This window comes from Pocillopora damicornis, chromosome 7, assembly GCF_964200805.1.
Source record: "Pocillopora damicornis chromosome 7, jaPocDami1.2, whole genome shotgun sequence".
NCBI lineage: Eukaryota > Metazoa > Cnidaria > Anthozoa > Scleractinia > Pocilloporidae > Pocillopora > Pocillopora damicornis.
The window spans coordinates 3,936,310-3,954,645 of NC_142676.1; the positions used below are offsets into that span (position 1 = coordinate 3,936,310).

Consider the following 18,336-nt stretch of genomic DNA (forward strand, 5'->3'; position numbering starts at 1 on the left):
ATTTTTCTTCATTGCCTCGGTACCAGTAAAATGTACTGTTGTCCCTCAGCGATCATTTTAGTGTTCTTCCATTCTTCCTCAGTCTTTTTTCTACAAACAACTAATTGTTGATTATTTTGGCTGACCATTTATAACGTTATCAGTTAATCATTGGAAACTTTTCCTTCTTCCTAGGTTGAATGATTGGGTTGGTGTTTCAACGGGAGACAGCGGCACACCTTCCTTAGTATGCAAATACTTTGATCACTTCCATGTGATCGTGTCCAGCGACCAGGCAGATGTTAATTTCGTCGCTCAAGGAAGAGAGGATTACAGACGTGGTCATGGTTTTAACGCATTGTACTATGGATTCTCTGACGAAATTGAAGGTATGTGCCTACGATTAATAAAGGGAGGTTTTTTTAGCCTTTTCAACATATTAATTGAAATCAGAAGAACTCATGCCTAACATGCTTTGAAGTTACTTTGAAAAATATCAATTTAGTCTGCCACCGGATAAAATTGCAAATCTATTCTGATTCATAAATTTGCCGCAGAATTCTTACGGCCGTGGAATACGCAACCGTGCTCGTTGGAAGGAATTTTCGACTCTACGGCCTCCCTTTTGGCGACGTTATTTGCAGCTGGCGCTTTCGCGCCAAGCTGCTCAATACCTCGGCCACAATCTTTTCCCATACATTCCCATGTTAAAAAATAACCTTCATAGGTAATTAATGAAAATGGTTTACTTTTAGATGGGTTGCCTGTCCACTATGAGTTACCCACTCCTCCTCATTCCCAATAGTATAGAATTTTGTCAGATACCCTTAGCGTTTTGTTGAAAGTGTCTCCGAGGAATAAAATCTATGATCGCATTTAGTATCATTATTTCCATGTATTTAATAACTTAGTCGACCCTTTTTTCTATTTATCTATTCCTGCCGAAATAAGAAGGAAAAATTACCCAGTTAGAGGCATAAAAATAGATTCAGCAAACAAACAGATCCATGCAGAGCAAAACAAAAAGGTATGGATCAGTCTTACAGCTAATGTTTTCTTTCGTCTCAGAGACCTATTTGGACTCATGGAACTTTTCGTCGAGTCTAAATTCATCGTCAGCTGATCTATCTTGGGGCGACTTTCCCCTAGATGAGCACGTTCATCTCTTTTATGTAAGATTCACTCAGGACAATATTTCTATAATGGTGCCTGTTGGTGAGCACGAAAAATCCTACCGAATGGAGAACCTGCTCTTACCTAATCGCGACTACGTCCTTAATGTCGTCGCTTTCACAGAAGATAAAATGTATTTTAGTCAAAGTGACTCAGTGACAACACCAGAGGGAGGTAAGGAAATAGAAGTGTGATTGAATTTTATTTAAACTGAATGTTTTGAAATATATGTACCACTGAGAGGATCGTATAGGGAATATTTCGTTTCTTTGACATTGCTTGGAAAGCGATCTCTCCAACACAGGGTTGAGAAAAAGTCCGCTTTACAAACTTTTTTTTGTTTTTGTTTTGAAGTGTATGGGCAGATTTTCTTTGAATAATTTCAGTTACTCCATCTGTTAATGTTCACTCGTGCAAAGATCGAATAGAGATCTGCCCTATTATTTTGCTAGTCTATTTGAGCCGATATATGCTATTAATTTCATAAACGATAGTTGTATATGGTAGAATTTACATCGTCGCAGTCTATATTATCCAACTCATCATTGTTATTTTTTTCAAGTATTTACTTTCACACACATGTTTTACGAGCCTTTGCTTCTCGGTGTAGCGCACTTAAATAAAATATTGTTGGTGTTGTGGTTATGTATTCTACATTGTATCACGCATGCGCAAAGTGAAAGTGTAGCATTAATCAACGATGTTAGATGAATTCAACTCTGAGAATTCAGTCCAGAACTTTGATATAGTCACAAAAATGATCTTTTCACCTACCTTTCAGCTCCATCGAGAGCGCCGGAAAATGTGCACGTTAAACTCCTGGACCATAACGGTGTCGAAGTAACATGGGATACTCTTGAAGCGAAATATGCAAATGGCAAGCTCCTTGGATATAAGGTCCAAATTAGGGAATGGAAATACCATTATGAATGGTGGTATGACGACGGGGATATGGGAGATGTTATCAGGGTGAATTCTACGGATACCCACCTTACTCTCGAGAGCTTGGACGGAGGAAGAAAATATCAAATCGCGGTTGCAGCATTCACCGTTGATGATGGACCGAAATCAGACTGGGAAACAGTACTTATTGGTAAACAAGAAATTAATTCTCCATTGCATTACATCGACGAACAAGAATCAATCTACATATTTACGTGTTTTAATTGATTTGCTTATTTTAATATAATTTTTTAAATACGTATTTTATACTAAAAAGAATAAATCCTTCAGATGCGTTATGTCAACCACCAAATTTCATCTAGGACTTATCCAGTTTTCCAATCTTTCAAGAAATCATTCTCCCAACTACACTTCATCAGCTAACTCGAATCCTTGTTCAATTCAATCATCCACTAAATCATTCTACTTCTTTTGCGAATCAATGCTTGCCCTCATCAAAATGACAATGAAATTCTTAGGCTTGGTCGGCTATCAACGGCCGCCAATTATTAAGAGTAATAAACAGTTTACACATTCAAACTAACATGTTTAAACAACGTTTGTTAGGTTCATTTTATAGAGAATAAGGTTAGTTATCACCCTTTTTATCTTGAATAAATTCGCAACCCGACCTTGTGCCTTCCATTTCTGTCCGGAACTTTACTTTTGCCTGGCAAATCGAACCCCATCGCAATTGTAAAATCTTGTCTAAAACTTGTGAGATGATAAAAGGAATTCGACTTACCTTGATCCTATCAACATCATTAATAAGGCATTGCTTTTGTCAGGTTGTGGCGGAACTTTCCATGGTTACTTTGGAGCATTCAATCTTACACAATGGAGCTGGGATAGCGGACTAAACTGTTCGTGGAGGATTAACAATCCTGGCCTTACCAACCCCGTAATGATCATATCTGCACAATACGTGGAACTTAAATCTTGCGAGTAAGTGACAGATCACTTTTTATCATTTGGGGGACAGGGGGGCACAGAAGGGGCACGGGGAGGGGGAGGGTAGGGGGGACAAGGAGGATTTTAATTGTTACATTGAAATTTGCTGATACCCCATACATGATTCCCCATTCCATATTCTCACATTTACCCCCTTATTGGAAGTTAATTGGCAGCCAAGTTTCTATAGTCCTTAATTCATATTCTGTTGGAGAGGACTGATCCCTCTATCCGTTCCCCCTGAAAACCATGTTCTCCCCTTACCCCAAAATCCTCTCCCCTGGGCGATAAGTAACGATTTGGTGTAAATCTCATTCATGTCTACCTCAATTATGTTTGTAATGCTGATTGCGTAGACTTGTCGTGTGGATGGTAATAAATATCATTGAAGATCATCAGATAAATTGATCAGGATTCTTCTCGTAAAGAGCGAGTCAAATAAACTTTGCCTCTCACATTGCATTTTTACTTGCAAACTCTTTCACCTTTGGTATAAACAGATCTTCGTCCAAGATCTTTGGAAGTGATGGGAACGAGCTATTGAGTTATGATGGTTGTCATTATGAAACGGTAAAGGGTGATATAGTGGAGGTTCCTTTTGACGGGTCTGACTTTTTGACCCTCAAGCTTCATACAGAATACGAAGGAAGCCAAGTGATATCAGAATTTGTTCTTTTGGAACAAGGGAAAGCTCTGTATTCAGGTATAGTTGAGTATCGTTAGCTGTTCTCGTGCTAACAACCGCACTTACCATATATGTTGCAGTTAATAATGGTAACAGGATCGAGTGAAGTCCAATTCAGTCTGTAATCATACGAGTGATTAACAAAGTCGAAAGACAACTTTTTTTTGTTAAAATCCGCAAATACGTGAACTTTGCCAAATTTTGCTCTAGTTGCTTTAGTTCAGTTAAATTGGTCGATCATTGACAAAAATGCCTCGTTTACCTTATTTAACTTTCCTTGTTACACTGTATGAAAAGATAAAAATGGATTCATTTCTTATTTATTTAAGGTGCTTTATCTTTATCTAATCTGGATATTCTCTATTTCTAGCCTGAAGTATTACAAACCCTTGCCTATGAGACCACTGACTCAATGTCCTTTCTATCCTGCAGAATTAAATAAATAAATGAATAAATAAAGATTAAATTAATGAGTTTGGTCATAAGCGGTTTATAGAAAGGGTAATGGTTTGCACCTCATAGCGGAAAACCTTACTATAAAAATCTCATCTGACCCAGATCAATTGCTTGTTTTTCAGCTGCCTCTTTCCAGCCTCCATGGAATGTAACAGCAAGCAACACTGAAGTCGGGAGTGTCATATTTGACATGTCTCGTTTCCCCAAGGATAAAGGAGCCTCCTTCTTTATTATATCTCTAAATAGTACGGAAGAGAATCCCGGTTGCAGGGGGCATCATGGGAATGACGACAAGCAACCTCCAGTTTATCTACACATGGTAAATTCATCGAATTCCGTGGAGGAAGTGTTTGGTCTTCCGGTATCGAGCAGCTTTACGGTTGTTGTTTACCTCGTTGGCAAAAATGATGAAATTTACAAAAGTGAACAATTTCTAATGGAGACGATGGAAGGTGGTGAGTACTGCCGATAACTATTTTTCTCATTTTTTTTCTTTAAGCATTTTGTGCTCTGATCTGCTTCGTTTTGAGAGAAATGGTGAAGTAGCAGTTGTCAAGCCAGACCGAGGGGGTATAGACCTAGCCAAGCCATACATATACTTTCATATAGAGAAGCTTTCCAATATCTAAAACTGAGAAATTGAGGTAAGAAAAAAAAGAAGAAACGTATCGCCTAGAAATTAATAAAATGAAGAACTGGTTTAGTTTGGTCAAACATTCGAACGAGCACTGAATTTTTGGAGCTCCTTAGATACAACGGAAGCCCACGCCTAACACATAGACCCGCAAACAGACTTAAAAGGGTGATAGTAAGAACTGAAAAGCATCGCCAAGAAAAGAAAACGAGGGACCATATCGGTGCAATTATGAGAAAACGGTATTTTGTTTTAGTTCCTAGTGAAGGACCTGATTATACGTGGTACAAAGTCCTGTCAGCAAGCAGCGCCATCATCGAATGGTCCGAGATATATCCAGAATATCACAATGGAAAACTTCTTGGCTACAGTATCACCTATTTTCCCGAATGTTTTAAAGAGAACTTTCATTCTCAACATGTTGAACAGTTTACAGTCGACTTATCTTTTAGAAGCCATACTATCACTGGTCTTCAGCCAGGAACCAAGTATCGAGTATATATCGCTGGATTTACGGCACGGGGAGTTGGAGAGCACAGGGATATAGAGTTTTTTACTCGTGAGCCACCATTAGTTCTAATTTTCAAAGTATTGCTTCCACAGTGGTGCTTTACAAAGACCGCCTGTTTTTGTTTGTTTTTGTTTTTCTGTTTGTTTATTTCTTTGTTTTTCGTGTCATTGTCATCGTTAAACCGTAGCCCCCCCCCGTCAATTGTTTGGTTATGCAATAGTTACCTTTAGCCACGAAGACACAATCTTATGAATATATTTGCGGTTTAACTGACGTAGTTCATATAATCCAGTAAATAAAGAAATAATATTAGAGAATTGCATTTGCTCCGCTGATAAGATTTTCAGGCTTAGCGAGACAACTTACCACAGGTTCTCTTTTTCAATGCTCGAAGGTGTTTCTTGAGAAATTTGATAGCTAGTTCTATTAATATCAATTGTCATTCAATCCATAAGTCTAAAAAGACCTTCCTTCGCTTCCTAGCTTGTGGAGATCCAAGAGAATTGACAGAAGTTAATGGAACCTTTTACAGTCCCAACTACCCCTGTCGCTTCCGAGGGCCTCAATACTGTCGATGGACCATCAAGCCAAGCGGCCCCACCAAAGTTATATGGATAACAATCGTAAACTTCCGTTTGGATCGTCACGAGTACTGCAAGTAAATGTTATCGCAGTCTTTTGGTTGTTGCTGTTTTTTTTTCCTTTTTGGTTTTTTTGTTATATTGTACACTTGTGTGTTAAGCGCAGGCTTTGTTCTGTCTTGTTTGGTAAATTTGTTTTGGAGCTCGAAATGGCAAAGGGTGACTGCAGCATACCTCTGAGATTAAAAAAGATATTTTCAATCCTCCGGACATATAAGATTTAGATCATATCAAATATATATGGCGTGGCCGACTCGGAAGCACAACGGTTGGCGCGCTGCACTGCATAGCGCTATCAAATCTATTTTCTAAGACCCTAGTTCTGCAGCTTTGGTTTATTAATTGCAATGTAAAGCAATTGCATTGGTTATGCTTTACTTCGATCTGTGATTGGTCCAAAAAACTCCCGCCTCTCTCTGAACCAATCGGAGGCAAAACTATAACCAATCACGACTGGGTCGCCCGCGTTTTCCCGCGCTTTAGGCAGTTTGGGTTTTCTAATTGGCTCTTGAGATATTTTCCTATCTTCTGATTGGCCGTTGTGGTCATTTTGATTTTGGTTTTAATCAAAAAGCGCTTTATCTATCTAATCACTAGAATATCGGTAAAAGTAAGGCAAATGAAATCTATGCTGTAAGCGAGCGAACAGAGACTAGCGTTATTGGTGGCGTTTTCCTCTTAGTTTTTTTTTTACATTTATTAATTGTTTTTTTGTTATCACTATCACACAGCAAGAACACATGGCTCAGTGTTACAGCAGGGCGCTACAATAACGATACCTTACTTTGTGGTCACATGGATTTCTTTGACCTTATAATATCAAATGACGAAGCTGAGATCGGGTTTTATGTTCGAGAGTATAACGAGGGCGATGCTTTTCGTGCGTCGTACAAAGCCCTAGAATATGATATTCCAGGTATTGAGTCGTGTGTCATTTCGGAAATGAATTTCATTTCCAATGCTATGTTTACTTTGAATACAAATCAACTGAACAATAAAACCAACATCAACAGCAATAAGGACAGTAGAAACCAAAGCCCAATTGTAGAAAGAGCGGATGACGCTATCCAACCGATGGATGGCTATCCAACGGATAAGTGATGGCAAAACGCAGTGTGAATTCTACCGAATTTAGCCAGTGAATAGCGTTATCCGACCTTCGAACAACCGGGGCCAGAAGTATACAAACAGCCTTAACAAAACAGTAACCATTGTCGGCTTCAAACTGTACCTGGTGAAGACGGGCTAGTTATCCGGAATATTTTATCAAAAAGAAGGACACATATAGAGAAAAAAAATATACATATATGTGTATATATATATATATATATATATATATATATATATATGTATATAAACATATAGATACATATACAAACAAAAAACGAAAAGCAACAGCAACTAGCAAACTGACGACAAAAAGCTTTCTTTTAGGATCGGATGTTCAGTCATAAAATGTTAATTATTTTTACTCTTTTTTTATTTTAAGAAACTCACGAGCCTTCTTGGTCACTCAGAGTCAATCACACAGATTCGACAATGGCTCAAATATCATTTGATGATTTTATACATCACGATAAACACGTGCAAATCTTTTTCGTGAGAGTCACTGAAGCACACAAACGCGTGTCGATATTGGTCCCTTTTCCATACTATGAAAGAAATCCCCGCGTAGAGAACCTCAGCCCCAACCGTAGATACTTCATACAGATTATGGCATTCGCGGAAGATGGGATATACACTAGTGAAAACGTCAGCATGACGACCGACGAAGGAGGTAACGTTTCAAACCATGTTGGACTTTTGAATAGGTTGGCCTTCTATCTCAAGCAGGAAATAACCAATCGGAGAGAAGAGAAGGGTTTTAGGACGGGGGAATGTAGGAGTACAGTGTAATGTGGAGTGGTTTAATGAACAGTGGTGCCAATCTGTAGACGTAAATGCTACACCCCAAGTAATGCACCTTTTTCAGGCCAGAGTTATTTAACACAATATGAGCTACCCACCCTGAGATATTCTGAAAATACACTGTAAAAATCTCGCAAAGAAATGGTAAACAAGCCAGAAGCGGATATGTATTTGCTTTTCGTAAACTTTTCAACGGATAACTAAAGTCACTCTGTTATTCATTCCTTAACCCAATCACAGACAAACTAGTAAACCTTTTTAATTACTTTCAGCAAAGTGGAATCCTTCGGGAGGGAACAGGCTCTGCGGATAAACAGGGCTCGGGATCAAACTTTTTTCTGTAAAAGCTGTAGGAAACGAGTCCTGGCCTGCAGTCGCTCAAACTTACCTTATCAAAAATTCGTGCATTTTGTTATAAATATTTGCTACCGTCTCAATGACATAATTCCGTGATTCCCATGGAAAATGAATTTTCCTTTTTTTCCAGCTCCAAGCATGTCTCCATTGAATGTACGCGCGGATAGCCTCTCCGAAAACAGCATTAGAGTAATATTCGATCCCATTCCTCCAAGTCACCATAACGGTCCTCTCCAGGGATATAACGTGTATTATAGAAACAGAGATTATCATTATGACCACGAGGGAACGAAGATCACTATCGGCGCATCAGAGAGACAAGTGATTATAGATGGATTAGAGACTATGAAAAAGTACGAGATTTCAATGACTGCATTCAATAACATGGAAGGACCTCGATCGGAAGAGATAGAAGTTATTCCTGGTAAGGATTGTTGTCGGGTAGTCAGTAGGTTAAACATTCTTTTTGTTTAAAAATGCATTTCTCAAGAAAAGGTATTGACAATTTTTTTACCACGCGTTAGTGGTGCAGTTGCTTCAGTGTGCTTTAGATATTTTCACCTGAGGCGATCAAGTTGATCTTTCAATAAAAGCAGAAAGGGATATTTCTGACTTGTTGAACCGCTCAGTTTATTGCATAGCTTCTCGCAGTGGGGGTACAATTAGACTAGATTCCAAAGCCTTACTGTGTGAGAAAAACATTAAGAAGAGCACCACGACCGTGTAAAAAGAAGAGTGTGCGAGATGCATCCATGTAACGTCACATTAAAAGTGCGCTCTGCTTTTGACAGATGATTGCGTTTTAAATGAATCCCATGTTAATTTTTATGGCATGATAATATAGGTTGTGGTGGAGTCATCAATCAAACCGCTGCAGTTATAAACCTCAATAAGACGGACTGGGATACGAATCATTGCAAATGGAGAATATACGACAATGGCGTGAGCAATGCAGTCCTACTCCTTTCAGTGCAATACCTACGTTTGCATTATTGCGGGTAATGTGAAATCTCACCTCTGAATTCTTTTCCGCTTAAGCACAGTTATAGAATTTAAGGAAAAAAAAGGGACAGATCCATGTAACTACTTGGCTCTTTAAGCAGGGGTTGTGTCAGGGTTAGAGGCAGAACTTAAGTATGGATTCTGGGGTCAGCTGTAAATTTCATTCTTCACTGTTCTTAGCCTAGTTCAGCCTAGCCTCCTTAGCATTAGGTGTTGTATGTACTTGGAAGGTGAAGGAACCATGAAGGTTTAAAACTGTTCGTTTTCACGGGTCCGGCTGACGCCGTCAATTTCACTGAACTACCTTAAAACCTCCAGCTACGGAGAGTTTCCCCAACCCCAACATTAACCTTATAAATCTCGGACTTGATATTATTACCATGACTAGTCCACGGAAATAAACATTTTGCAGTGCCCGGTCAACCCAGGAAACGTATCAGTAAACAATCTAGTTCCGGATTGAAAAAAGAGTAGTGCATTTCCTTCTAGAACGCATGCTGAGATAAGATTTTGATATTTCCGATGTCTATTTGATCCTCAGTTATGAATACGCTAAGATCTACTCGGAAGATGGCGTCATTCTTAATCATGAAGAGTGCTCAACAGTTCATGGAGAAGTACATGAAATACCTTTTAGTGATTTGGACGCTATACACATGGAAGTATTGATACAAAGTGTGGACAGCAAGGTTTTCACTGAACTTGCCATTTTAAAAGGAGGTCTTCATTCAGGTATGCAATATTTTCTCGCATCGGGGACACTTAGATATGCAATTTGAAAGGAAGAAAACAAGGCAAAGTCACCATTAATCTAAGAGCGGTTCATTGTGATTGTTTTTGTGTTGTACGGAGGCTCCGTTTTACTCGCAAGTACAAAGAACATTTAGTGATGTGCTCAGTAGAAATGTTTTGCATGGTTGCGATTTCCAAAGCTCCCCAATGCACACCTCATATCTAACTTCACAAGAATTCATAATTTTAAGAAGAACTGAATTAGCGCCGTAAGATAGGAAAAAAAAAAACACCCGAAATAATGAAAAATAAAGACTGAGCTGATCATTTGCATCATACTGCCTTTGCTGGAGTACAATTAACTATTAATTTTCTTAAATATTCTTAAATAAGTACGGATAATCAATCTTCTGTTTCCTATTGGCGCAGACACAGCACATCAAATTTTTCAGAGAAAAAAAATAATTACTATTTCTTCAAATGATTCCGACGTGTGTATGCTTCTTAAATGCTCATAATCCTTCGAAATTTCTCCTCACATATCACCTCTGAATCACAAATTAAGTTCACGAGATTGAAGAAAATGATCCACAACTAAAGAAGCCCTTAAGAATTTTACCGTAAGGCGAATATGTATGCTAATGTTAGGATGTAAAGGGTAAGTACCATAATAAGTCTGCTTAACAACTTCCATATTGCACAATAGCTAAACCAACACAGGTGACTTGGAATATCAACGGAAATGAAGGGAGCAGTTTTATTTCATTGGACTGGAGTGGCTCCCCTGGCAACCACAACATTAACTTCTTTGTTATATTTCTAAACCAAACGGAGCTTTCCCCATACGTGAAGGACGACGATCACTACTATAACAACGAAAACAAGCTGGTTCGTTTTCTTAAAATCGTCAACTCATCTGAGACTTTCGTTAACATAACGGACCTTCCAATAGCTGCGAAGTTTGTAGCCACAGTTTACATGATAGATAAAAACAATGAGATTTACAAGAGTGAAAAACTTATGATCTCGACGGAAGAGGGAGGTAAGTTATTTTGACAACATTGTCCTCTTCAAGATTTTTGTGTTGATAAATGAAATTACTAATTCTGTGTCTAGCTAACTGCTCCGTCATTCATATTGTTGGTACCCTTTAAGAAAACCTTCAATGCTGGGACAAATTTGTAATTATAATCAAAATACCCTGAAATTCCACAATCGACGAGAACATGAGAAAAGTGAACAAGAAGTTAAAAGACAACGGGTTGTTCCTGAATTTTAATGTATTTGCTATTCCCCTTTTTGGATAGTAAAAAGCTCCATAGTTACCGATGTTTTCACGGCATTTATTGCCCCGGTCAGTGAGTATAGACTCATTAGTTGTTTCTTAAAACTGTATTGTGAAGAAATATAGTTGTTATTATTATTGTGACCAAAACTACTCGATAATCCCCCTTGATTGATTCGTCATCATTTGAATTTCTTAATCAGTCTTTTATCTTTGTACCCATTGACATCACTTTTCGTTTTCGTTTTCTGTAATTTTTCATGAGAACTTTCTAGAAACAGGCAATCAGCTATTCAGTTTTATGTCATATGTAATGGAGAGCGAGCTTTTTAATTTAACACTTGAAATCTTCGTACTTTATTCAAAGTGCCACTTAGGTTTCCTTATCCTCACGACTGGTCCACCAACTCGGACAACCACAGCGTTTCGTTCCAACTCAGTTCAATCGAGAGGAGATACCGTGGCGGTGAAGTCCTGGGCTATCGTATCATGTACGGTCCCTGCTGTGATCCAAAGAACTTAGAAACTACGGACGTGGACGCAGATACCAGAAGAGTCACGTTAGAAAATCTAACTGACAGTCTCACGTATGCCGTTTATATTGGTGGATATACAAGCAAAGGAATGGGTGTTATGGGATCATTTGGGGCAACTTGTAAGTTATGATCTAGCAAATCATGTAACATTTTTAGTAGAGGATAAATTACAAATCAGTTGGGTCCTGGGAAATTAAACGGAATGCCGCAGAGTATTTCGTGTGATTTCTATCATACATATTTACGGAGCAGTACAGACCAAGATTCAAGGCTCTGTTTATTTCCTTCTTACAACTTCCTTCCCTCTCTTTTTTCTCTTCCCTCCCTTCCCTCCTACTCTTGCTCTCATGCTTCCATCTCTCCTCAATTAATCTTTTATCGAACACTCCACATCCTCTTCATCATCGTTCTTATCCCCTTGCTTGTTTCGAAAGATAAAAAAAAAGTAGCGATGATATTAACCAATTAATGTCTTCGTTAAGCCAAACTTGTTTCCCAAGTGATTGTAAAAGAATTTAAATATGATACTTCTAGCTGTATCATTGATATATCTTTCTGCCTCTTAGTTTGTGGTGATGATATGGAGGCAGATGCCGGCCAGATTATGAGTCCTAACTATCCTGGTACTCCGTATATTGGTCATGATCAGTGGGACGAAAACCCGAAATGTTACTGGAACATTGCACCTAAGTCTAACGTGTCGGGAATATTCCTCACTATCAGACATTTTTTCCTTGGTCACAGATATGAAGGAAACCGATGCTAGTACGTTCATTCGATTATCTATAGAGGCTTTCTATAAGGCTATATTTTAGGGGTTTGAGAAGGTTTCATCCCATTGTAATCGTATCCTCCACTAGTTCGTCCCCATAACGACGAGTTAGCCTCGAATTGAGCTACGATGCCACACAGGTAGCTAGGCAAGTTTTGGAGTTTTTTTTCTTTCCCGAGGAGGTATATGCGATCACAATTTGTAATGCGGGTAATAGCGGGTAATAACTAGAATATGGGAGGCACAAGTTCTAATCCCGCTTCACTCGATTTTCAATGCGGAGGTCGAATGAAATTCATTTCATTGCAAATTGCTCTTTTGTTTGTTGTGGATTCGTCTCGAACGCGTCACGGTAGCAGAGCATTATGCCAAATGTGTAAGAAAATTGACCACTCGACACGCGAAATCCCCATTAAATCTCACTGCGGACCGGTACAGCATAAGTCAGACTCGCTTTCAAAATACATTTGTACCCCGAGTGTAGGACTTGGCTAGAGTCCAAATTTTGGATCTAGCCAGTGTCCTTATCCTTTGAACTGCTTTGTGGTATGACAACCTCCTGTTGCTTCTTTTCCCCCAACCCTCAAATTACGCAAAAAAAATCATACTTATCATTCTCCTCCTTGTATGTAGTGGCCAGTTGAGGATGTACTTTCCCGGCATTTCAGAAAACGACGAGAACCACGCAACTGACCTTTGTGGACATATATCAGAAAACCTCACTATGCTGGTAATAGGTAAAGTTCTCAATCTAAGAGCATCGGGATTTGGATATCAACGGTACGCGGAAGAGTATCGCAACGGAACCAAATTTTTGATCGACTATGAGGCTGTAAAAGGCGAGATTACCACTGTGACAGGTAAAGTATAGTTCGTATCCACTCAAAATATTCTTATGCTGTTTGTATAAACAATTCCGGCGGATATCAAAAGAAACATATTGTGGCTGTATTTAATTCGCATCGCGCATAGCATTTTCGTTGTGACCGAAAGGATTCCCTATTTCATCTCGGAGTCTAAACAGCGGTTTTCATTGCACATACTCTCTCACCAACGCATCAGCACAGTTTCTTCAGAAACTTACCCCGTTTATGCAAATTTCGTTCAAGCGTCGAGTTTTCAATTAGAGCAAAACAAATTATAACAAAGAGTCGGCGAGAACTGGTGATAAAATTAACTAAACTGAAGAAAGTGCGAGAAACGCAACCGACCTTGTCGCGATTGTTCTCTAGTTTCGTTTCTGTCTTATTGCAAAGGAGGCACAATTTTCTTCTAAACTCATTACAAAGGGAAGAAAAGCAGAACGCATGCAATCCAAATCCAATAGTCAATACACTCGATATCTGTCATTTTGGTAATAACTAGGGGAAGTGATTGAATCATGGTCTGGACTTCAAATGGACGTTGGCGAAACCTTTGTCATAGTATCCTGGCCTAAGCCACCAGGCAGCTTTATCAGCCTCTCTTCTGTAAATTATTACCAAGTCTTAGTGGGAGGGTGGTCTGATAGGATATACGTACCGCAGAACGTAACAGCGGAGGAAAAGACGCTGAAATACGAGTGGCTATTTCCTTGGACAAATTATACCCTGAAAGTTATAACTGTGCTAAAAGATGGGAGACGTGGATGCACGGACTGGATCAAGTTTAGGACTACGGGAGGTAAAGCAAATTTATGTTTCTCGAAAATTACTTTTGTTTACGTAAATCTTTCATTGCACGACGATAAAATACAGAGCGTACTAGCTTCTCTGTCCATCAATTGATAACAAAGCAATCTCTATATTTCCAAATGCGCGAGGAAAACCTTTGTGTTTTATAGTAGAACAGAAGGAACTTCAAAAATGTTTCCGGCCATACCATAAATTCAATTAACCCTTTATATTCCAGGAGATAAAAAGACAGAATTTCCCCTTACGACATCAATACGAATTCAAACCAGCAAGTGATGAGAATAAAGAAACATATCGTACAGGGGAATATTACTTGATCCAACATCAAGTTCTCCGAGCTAACATCCTAGGAATTTTATGGTCGACAGTAGGGAAAATAACTGATGAGATTTTGAAAGTGTAGGGGTTAATACATAATATTTCCTTAATATTATAATGACAGGTAGTTTGACTCAATTTTTTTTCATAAAGCTGATAGTATGCTCATCCCATCTATGTTCTTGACTGTCTTAGTACCTGCAAGCAACCTGTTCATCGATAAGGTTGAAGTCATTGACTACAGCACAATATGGGTCAAGTGGTATAGGGTGGACGAACACTATTCCCACGGCATCATACGTGGATATCGAGTGCACATCACTCAGGCCAACAACTATGATTGCTCGCAAGGCTTCTATGATAACGTAACCGTTGGCCCGGAGGAAACGGAAACGACGCTTACAGGTTTACCCGCAGGAACTGAATTCCGCGTGTGGGTGACGGCTATTACATCGATTGGGGAAGGTCACCAGAGAAATGAGCGATGGGTGAAGACAAGTGAGATATCACTCCTTGTTATAAAATGTGATTTTATATGATAACATTATTCAACTGTGTTCCTCGGTAGACTTCAGGAGCATTTACTAGGTTTTAATCTCTTTCTTTCGTGTATTTTCCTTCTTTTTTAGTGATAAATGTCTCATAGGGTAAAGAATCCAATATGATACTCATAGTCCTGTAAGTTGCGAGGCAACTATTCATAAAATTTAACAAAGGTCTCTTCATGGTCTTTTAAGATTAAGAGTGATTATTTCGTCATGGTGGCCATTGGTGTTTGAACAAGATCCTTACCGAAGAAACGCCAATGAACTGTTGGGTATCCTGTCCTAAATATGAAAAACAGGGGAGGCCTCAAAGAAAAAGTAAAATCGAAAGGATCCCAGCTTTTTCTAATTATTTCTTTTTTTTTACGTCATCGTGAGTGACTAAGACATGCCCTCGAAATTTAGTAAAATGTTGATGGAATGAGGTGGAAGGATAATGAATATATAAAAAAAGGTTTGTGTTTCCATTGTATTTCCGTCACACGATTAATTTCTACACTCTTTCTTAGAATGCGGGGCTCCAATGTACGAAAGGAATGGTCTTATCAGTAGCCGTGAATTTCCATCAAGAATCACATATGGTGATTGCTTATGGGACATTCACCCAAAAAACAAAAGCGTTCTTTTACATTTTGAGCATCTCAACCTTCCAGAAAGTGATGGATGCAGGTATGATGGAACTGTTATCGTGATCTAAGTTCAAACTTTCTCCATGACTTTATATATTAGAGCACCAGAGCATCTGAGCTGGCTATGCTATGACTTTATGAGTGAAATTTTTCCATTTAATCAACTAGATGATACATTATTTCATCTCATAGACTAATAATGGACTAATAATTAATGACTTATCTGACCACTTGCCAATATTTTCCTTAGGTTATAGTGGACACACCTACAAAAAGAGAACGCATCACTGTACATGACTTTAAACCGGAATACTTGAAAATGTTTTGTGCCTCGTTAAATCATTTTAACTGGGAAAACCTCGATAGATCGAATGCAAATTCTGCATAGACTCTTTTGCTGATACATCTGGTGAACTATATGACGAAAACTTTCCAATTAAATTCATGCAACGTAAGCGCCTCAAAACCATTCACAATCCTTGGTTTACTAAAGGCCTTTTGAAATCTATTAGGAAGAGAGCGAAACTGTACAAAAAGTTTCTCAAAAATCCAAATATTGGTAATGAAAAAGTGTACAAGATCTTCAAAAACAAGTTAAATCATCTCATCAGAATAGCAAAAAGAAATTGTTATGATCAAAAACTTGAAACTTTGAAATGATCTCAAAGCCACATAGAAAATACTCAACGAGGTAATTAATAAACATAAGCTCAAATTAAACTAGCTAGTCTGCTTTAAGAACAACGGTAAACTTACGTCTGATCCAGATTCTATGGCTAACAACTTTTGTAAATATTTCTCAAATATTGGTCCTAATTTAGCAGCAAAAAATAGCACCTTCCAGTGCGAACTTTGAAGACTATCTAATGAGTCCTCTGTATCAACCCTTGGGGTTTCGGCCGCTCGTTAGTGAAGAACTTAAAGAAATAGTTCACACCTTCGCTACTGGTAAAGCCCCTGGGTTTGATAAAATTCCCACGAGAATTTTTAAACTCACTATTGAAATTATTGTTGAGCCCTTAACAAAGGTTATTAAGCTCTCTTTAGAGAGTGGGTGTTCTCCAGATACCCTTAAAATAGCGAAAGTTCTTCTCATATTCAAATCCGGTGATCCAGAAAGGAAAGAAAATTATAGGCCCATCTCCATTCTTTCAGCCTTCTCTAAACTTTATGAAAGAGTAGTGTATAATGGTATTTATATATTATATCTAACGGACTTCAATCTTTTGTACAATAACCAGTTTGGTTTTCGCAGACATCACTCCGCTTCTTCTATAATCAACAAAGAAACAGCTGTTCGAGTTTTCCTTGATCTCTCTAAAGCCTTCGATACTATTGATCACCAAATAGTTCTCAAGAAGCTTCATCATTATGCAATAAGAGGACAAACCCATGACTGGATCTCCAGCTATTTGACAAACAGGCAACAGTTTGTACAATTTGGTACAACTCGTTCACGACTGGAGCCTATTATTATGATTCCTATCATATTAACCTCCTTCCTAATGCTTTTGATACTCTTTTTTCTAATCATCATCAAATTCATACGTACGATACACGGAATAATGGAAACTACCGTACACACTATTGCAGAACTAATATCAAGCAGTTTATGATCATGCACCAAGGTCCAAAGGTTTGGAATTCTCTACCTCGTGATCTTATCCCATCCTACAGATTCTCCATCTTTAAGACTTCGCTTAAAAAATTCCTCATTGACAGAAAACTAAAGTAAACACGCCCGCCCGTAAATACCCTCTCTGTCTTCCACATCGTGTGAGGAACCCAGGTTTGATAGGCTTCTAACATCTGCTGGGCCTCGCCACACTTCTTATAAATGACCCTAAATTGTAATTTTATCTGGATTAAGTATAGATTCTTGTGTAATGATATTATTATAGTTATTATTTTAGATTGTTGTAAACAACTGTAATTAATTTTTGTATGAGTGTGTGTAAGAGGAGAAAAGAAGAAAAAAAAGGAGAGACACCAAGTCGCTCTGGTACTGGCCATAAGTTAATTTCTTAATTTTTTTAGATTTGTTAGGATGATCGTTAAATATCTGATCTTTAGTTGCGAAGTTTTCTCTGAAGTCATCCCAGGCGGTATAGAATATTTCTTTGCAAAAGAGGGGCGCGCATTCTTATCAGGAATCTCACGTGTTCAAATGTTGAAGTGCTAAAATTATTCAGGCAGATTGAACGCAATTTTAATCAATGCAAATCAGTTTTTGGTTCAGTTTTGCTGTTTTAATTTTAACTGCAATAGTATTCACCATTATATGCATTCGTTTTCTTCCAGAGATTTCTATGCTGCTGTTGGGGATAGTAGTGGCGTTGAACCTGAGCTGATTTGCGGTGCTAGGGAGCCATTTGACGTTCTTGTGCAGGCAAAGAAAGTGCTCCTTCTCTCCCACGCTGAACACGAAGTTCACGGGGACAGAATAGGATTTCAACTGCACTACATGACTCTAAATCATTCTGTCTCAGAAGGTAAACTGATAAGAACAAAACGGTCTTCCACTTTTTATATGATATTTTAAGCAGAATTTAATTCTTAAATGTTACAACTGTGATATGCTTGTGAGTCTCTAAGATATTTCTAGCC

At 38.4% G+C, this 18,336-nt stretch overlaps 1 protein-coding gene across 1 annotated transcript in view; it reads left to right on the forward strand.

The window, feature by feature from the left end:
• The window catches only part of LOC149042117 (uncharacterized), a 47,535-nt gene that overhangs the window by 8,196 nt on the left and 21,003 nt on the right, over positions 1-18,336 (forward strand). Inside the window, exons 11-31 of the mRNA XM_089212121.1 lie at positions 175-368; positions 1,048-1,326; positions 1,934-2,245; positions 2,883-3,039; positions 3,546-3,748; positions 4,309-4,641; positions 5,077-5,379; positions 5,815-5,989; positions 6,704-6,888; positions 7,462-7,749; positions 8,368-8,661; positions 9,082-9,235; positions 9,781-9,971; positions 10,678-11,013; positions 11,624-11,911; positions 12,359-12,557; positions 13,198-13,424; positions 13,930-14,226; positions 14,751-15,053; positions 15,610-15,769; positions 18,031-18,221. Coding sequence (XP_089068247.1) covers positions 175-368; positions 1,048-1,326; positions 1,934-2,245; positions 2,883-3,039; positions 3,546-3,748; positions 4,309-4,641; positions 5,077-5,379; positions 5,815-5,989; positions 6,704-6,888; positions 7,462-7,749; positions 8,368-8,661; positions 9,082-9,235; positions 9,781-9,971; positions 10,678-11,013; positions 11,624-11,911; positions 12,359-12,557; positions 13,198-13,424; positions 13,930-14,226; positions 14,751-15,053; positions 15,610-15,769; positions 18,031-18,221 — 5,069 coding nt within the window. The remainder of the gene's footprint in view (positions 1-174; positions 369-1,047; positions 1,327-1,933; positions 2,246-2,882; positions 3,040-3,545; positions 3,749-4,308; positions 4,642-5,076; positions 5,380-5,814; positions 5,990-6,703; positions 6,889-7,461; positions 7,750-8,367; positions 8,662-9,081; positions 9,236-9,780; positions 9,972-10,677; positions 11,014-11,623; positions 11,912-12,358; positions 12,558-13,197; positions 13,425-13,929; positions 14,227-14,750; positions 15,054-15,609; positions 15,770-18,030; positions 18,222-18,336) is intronic.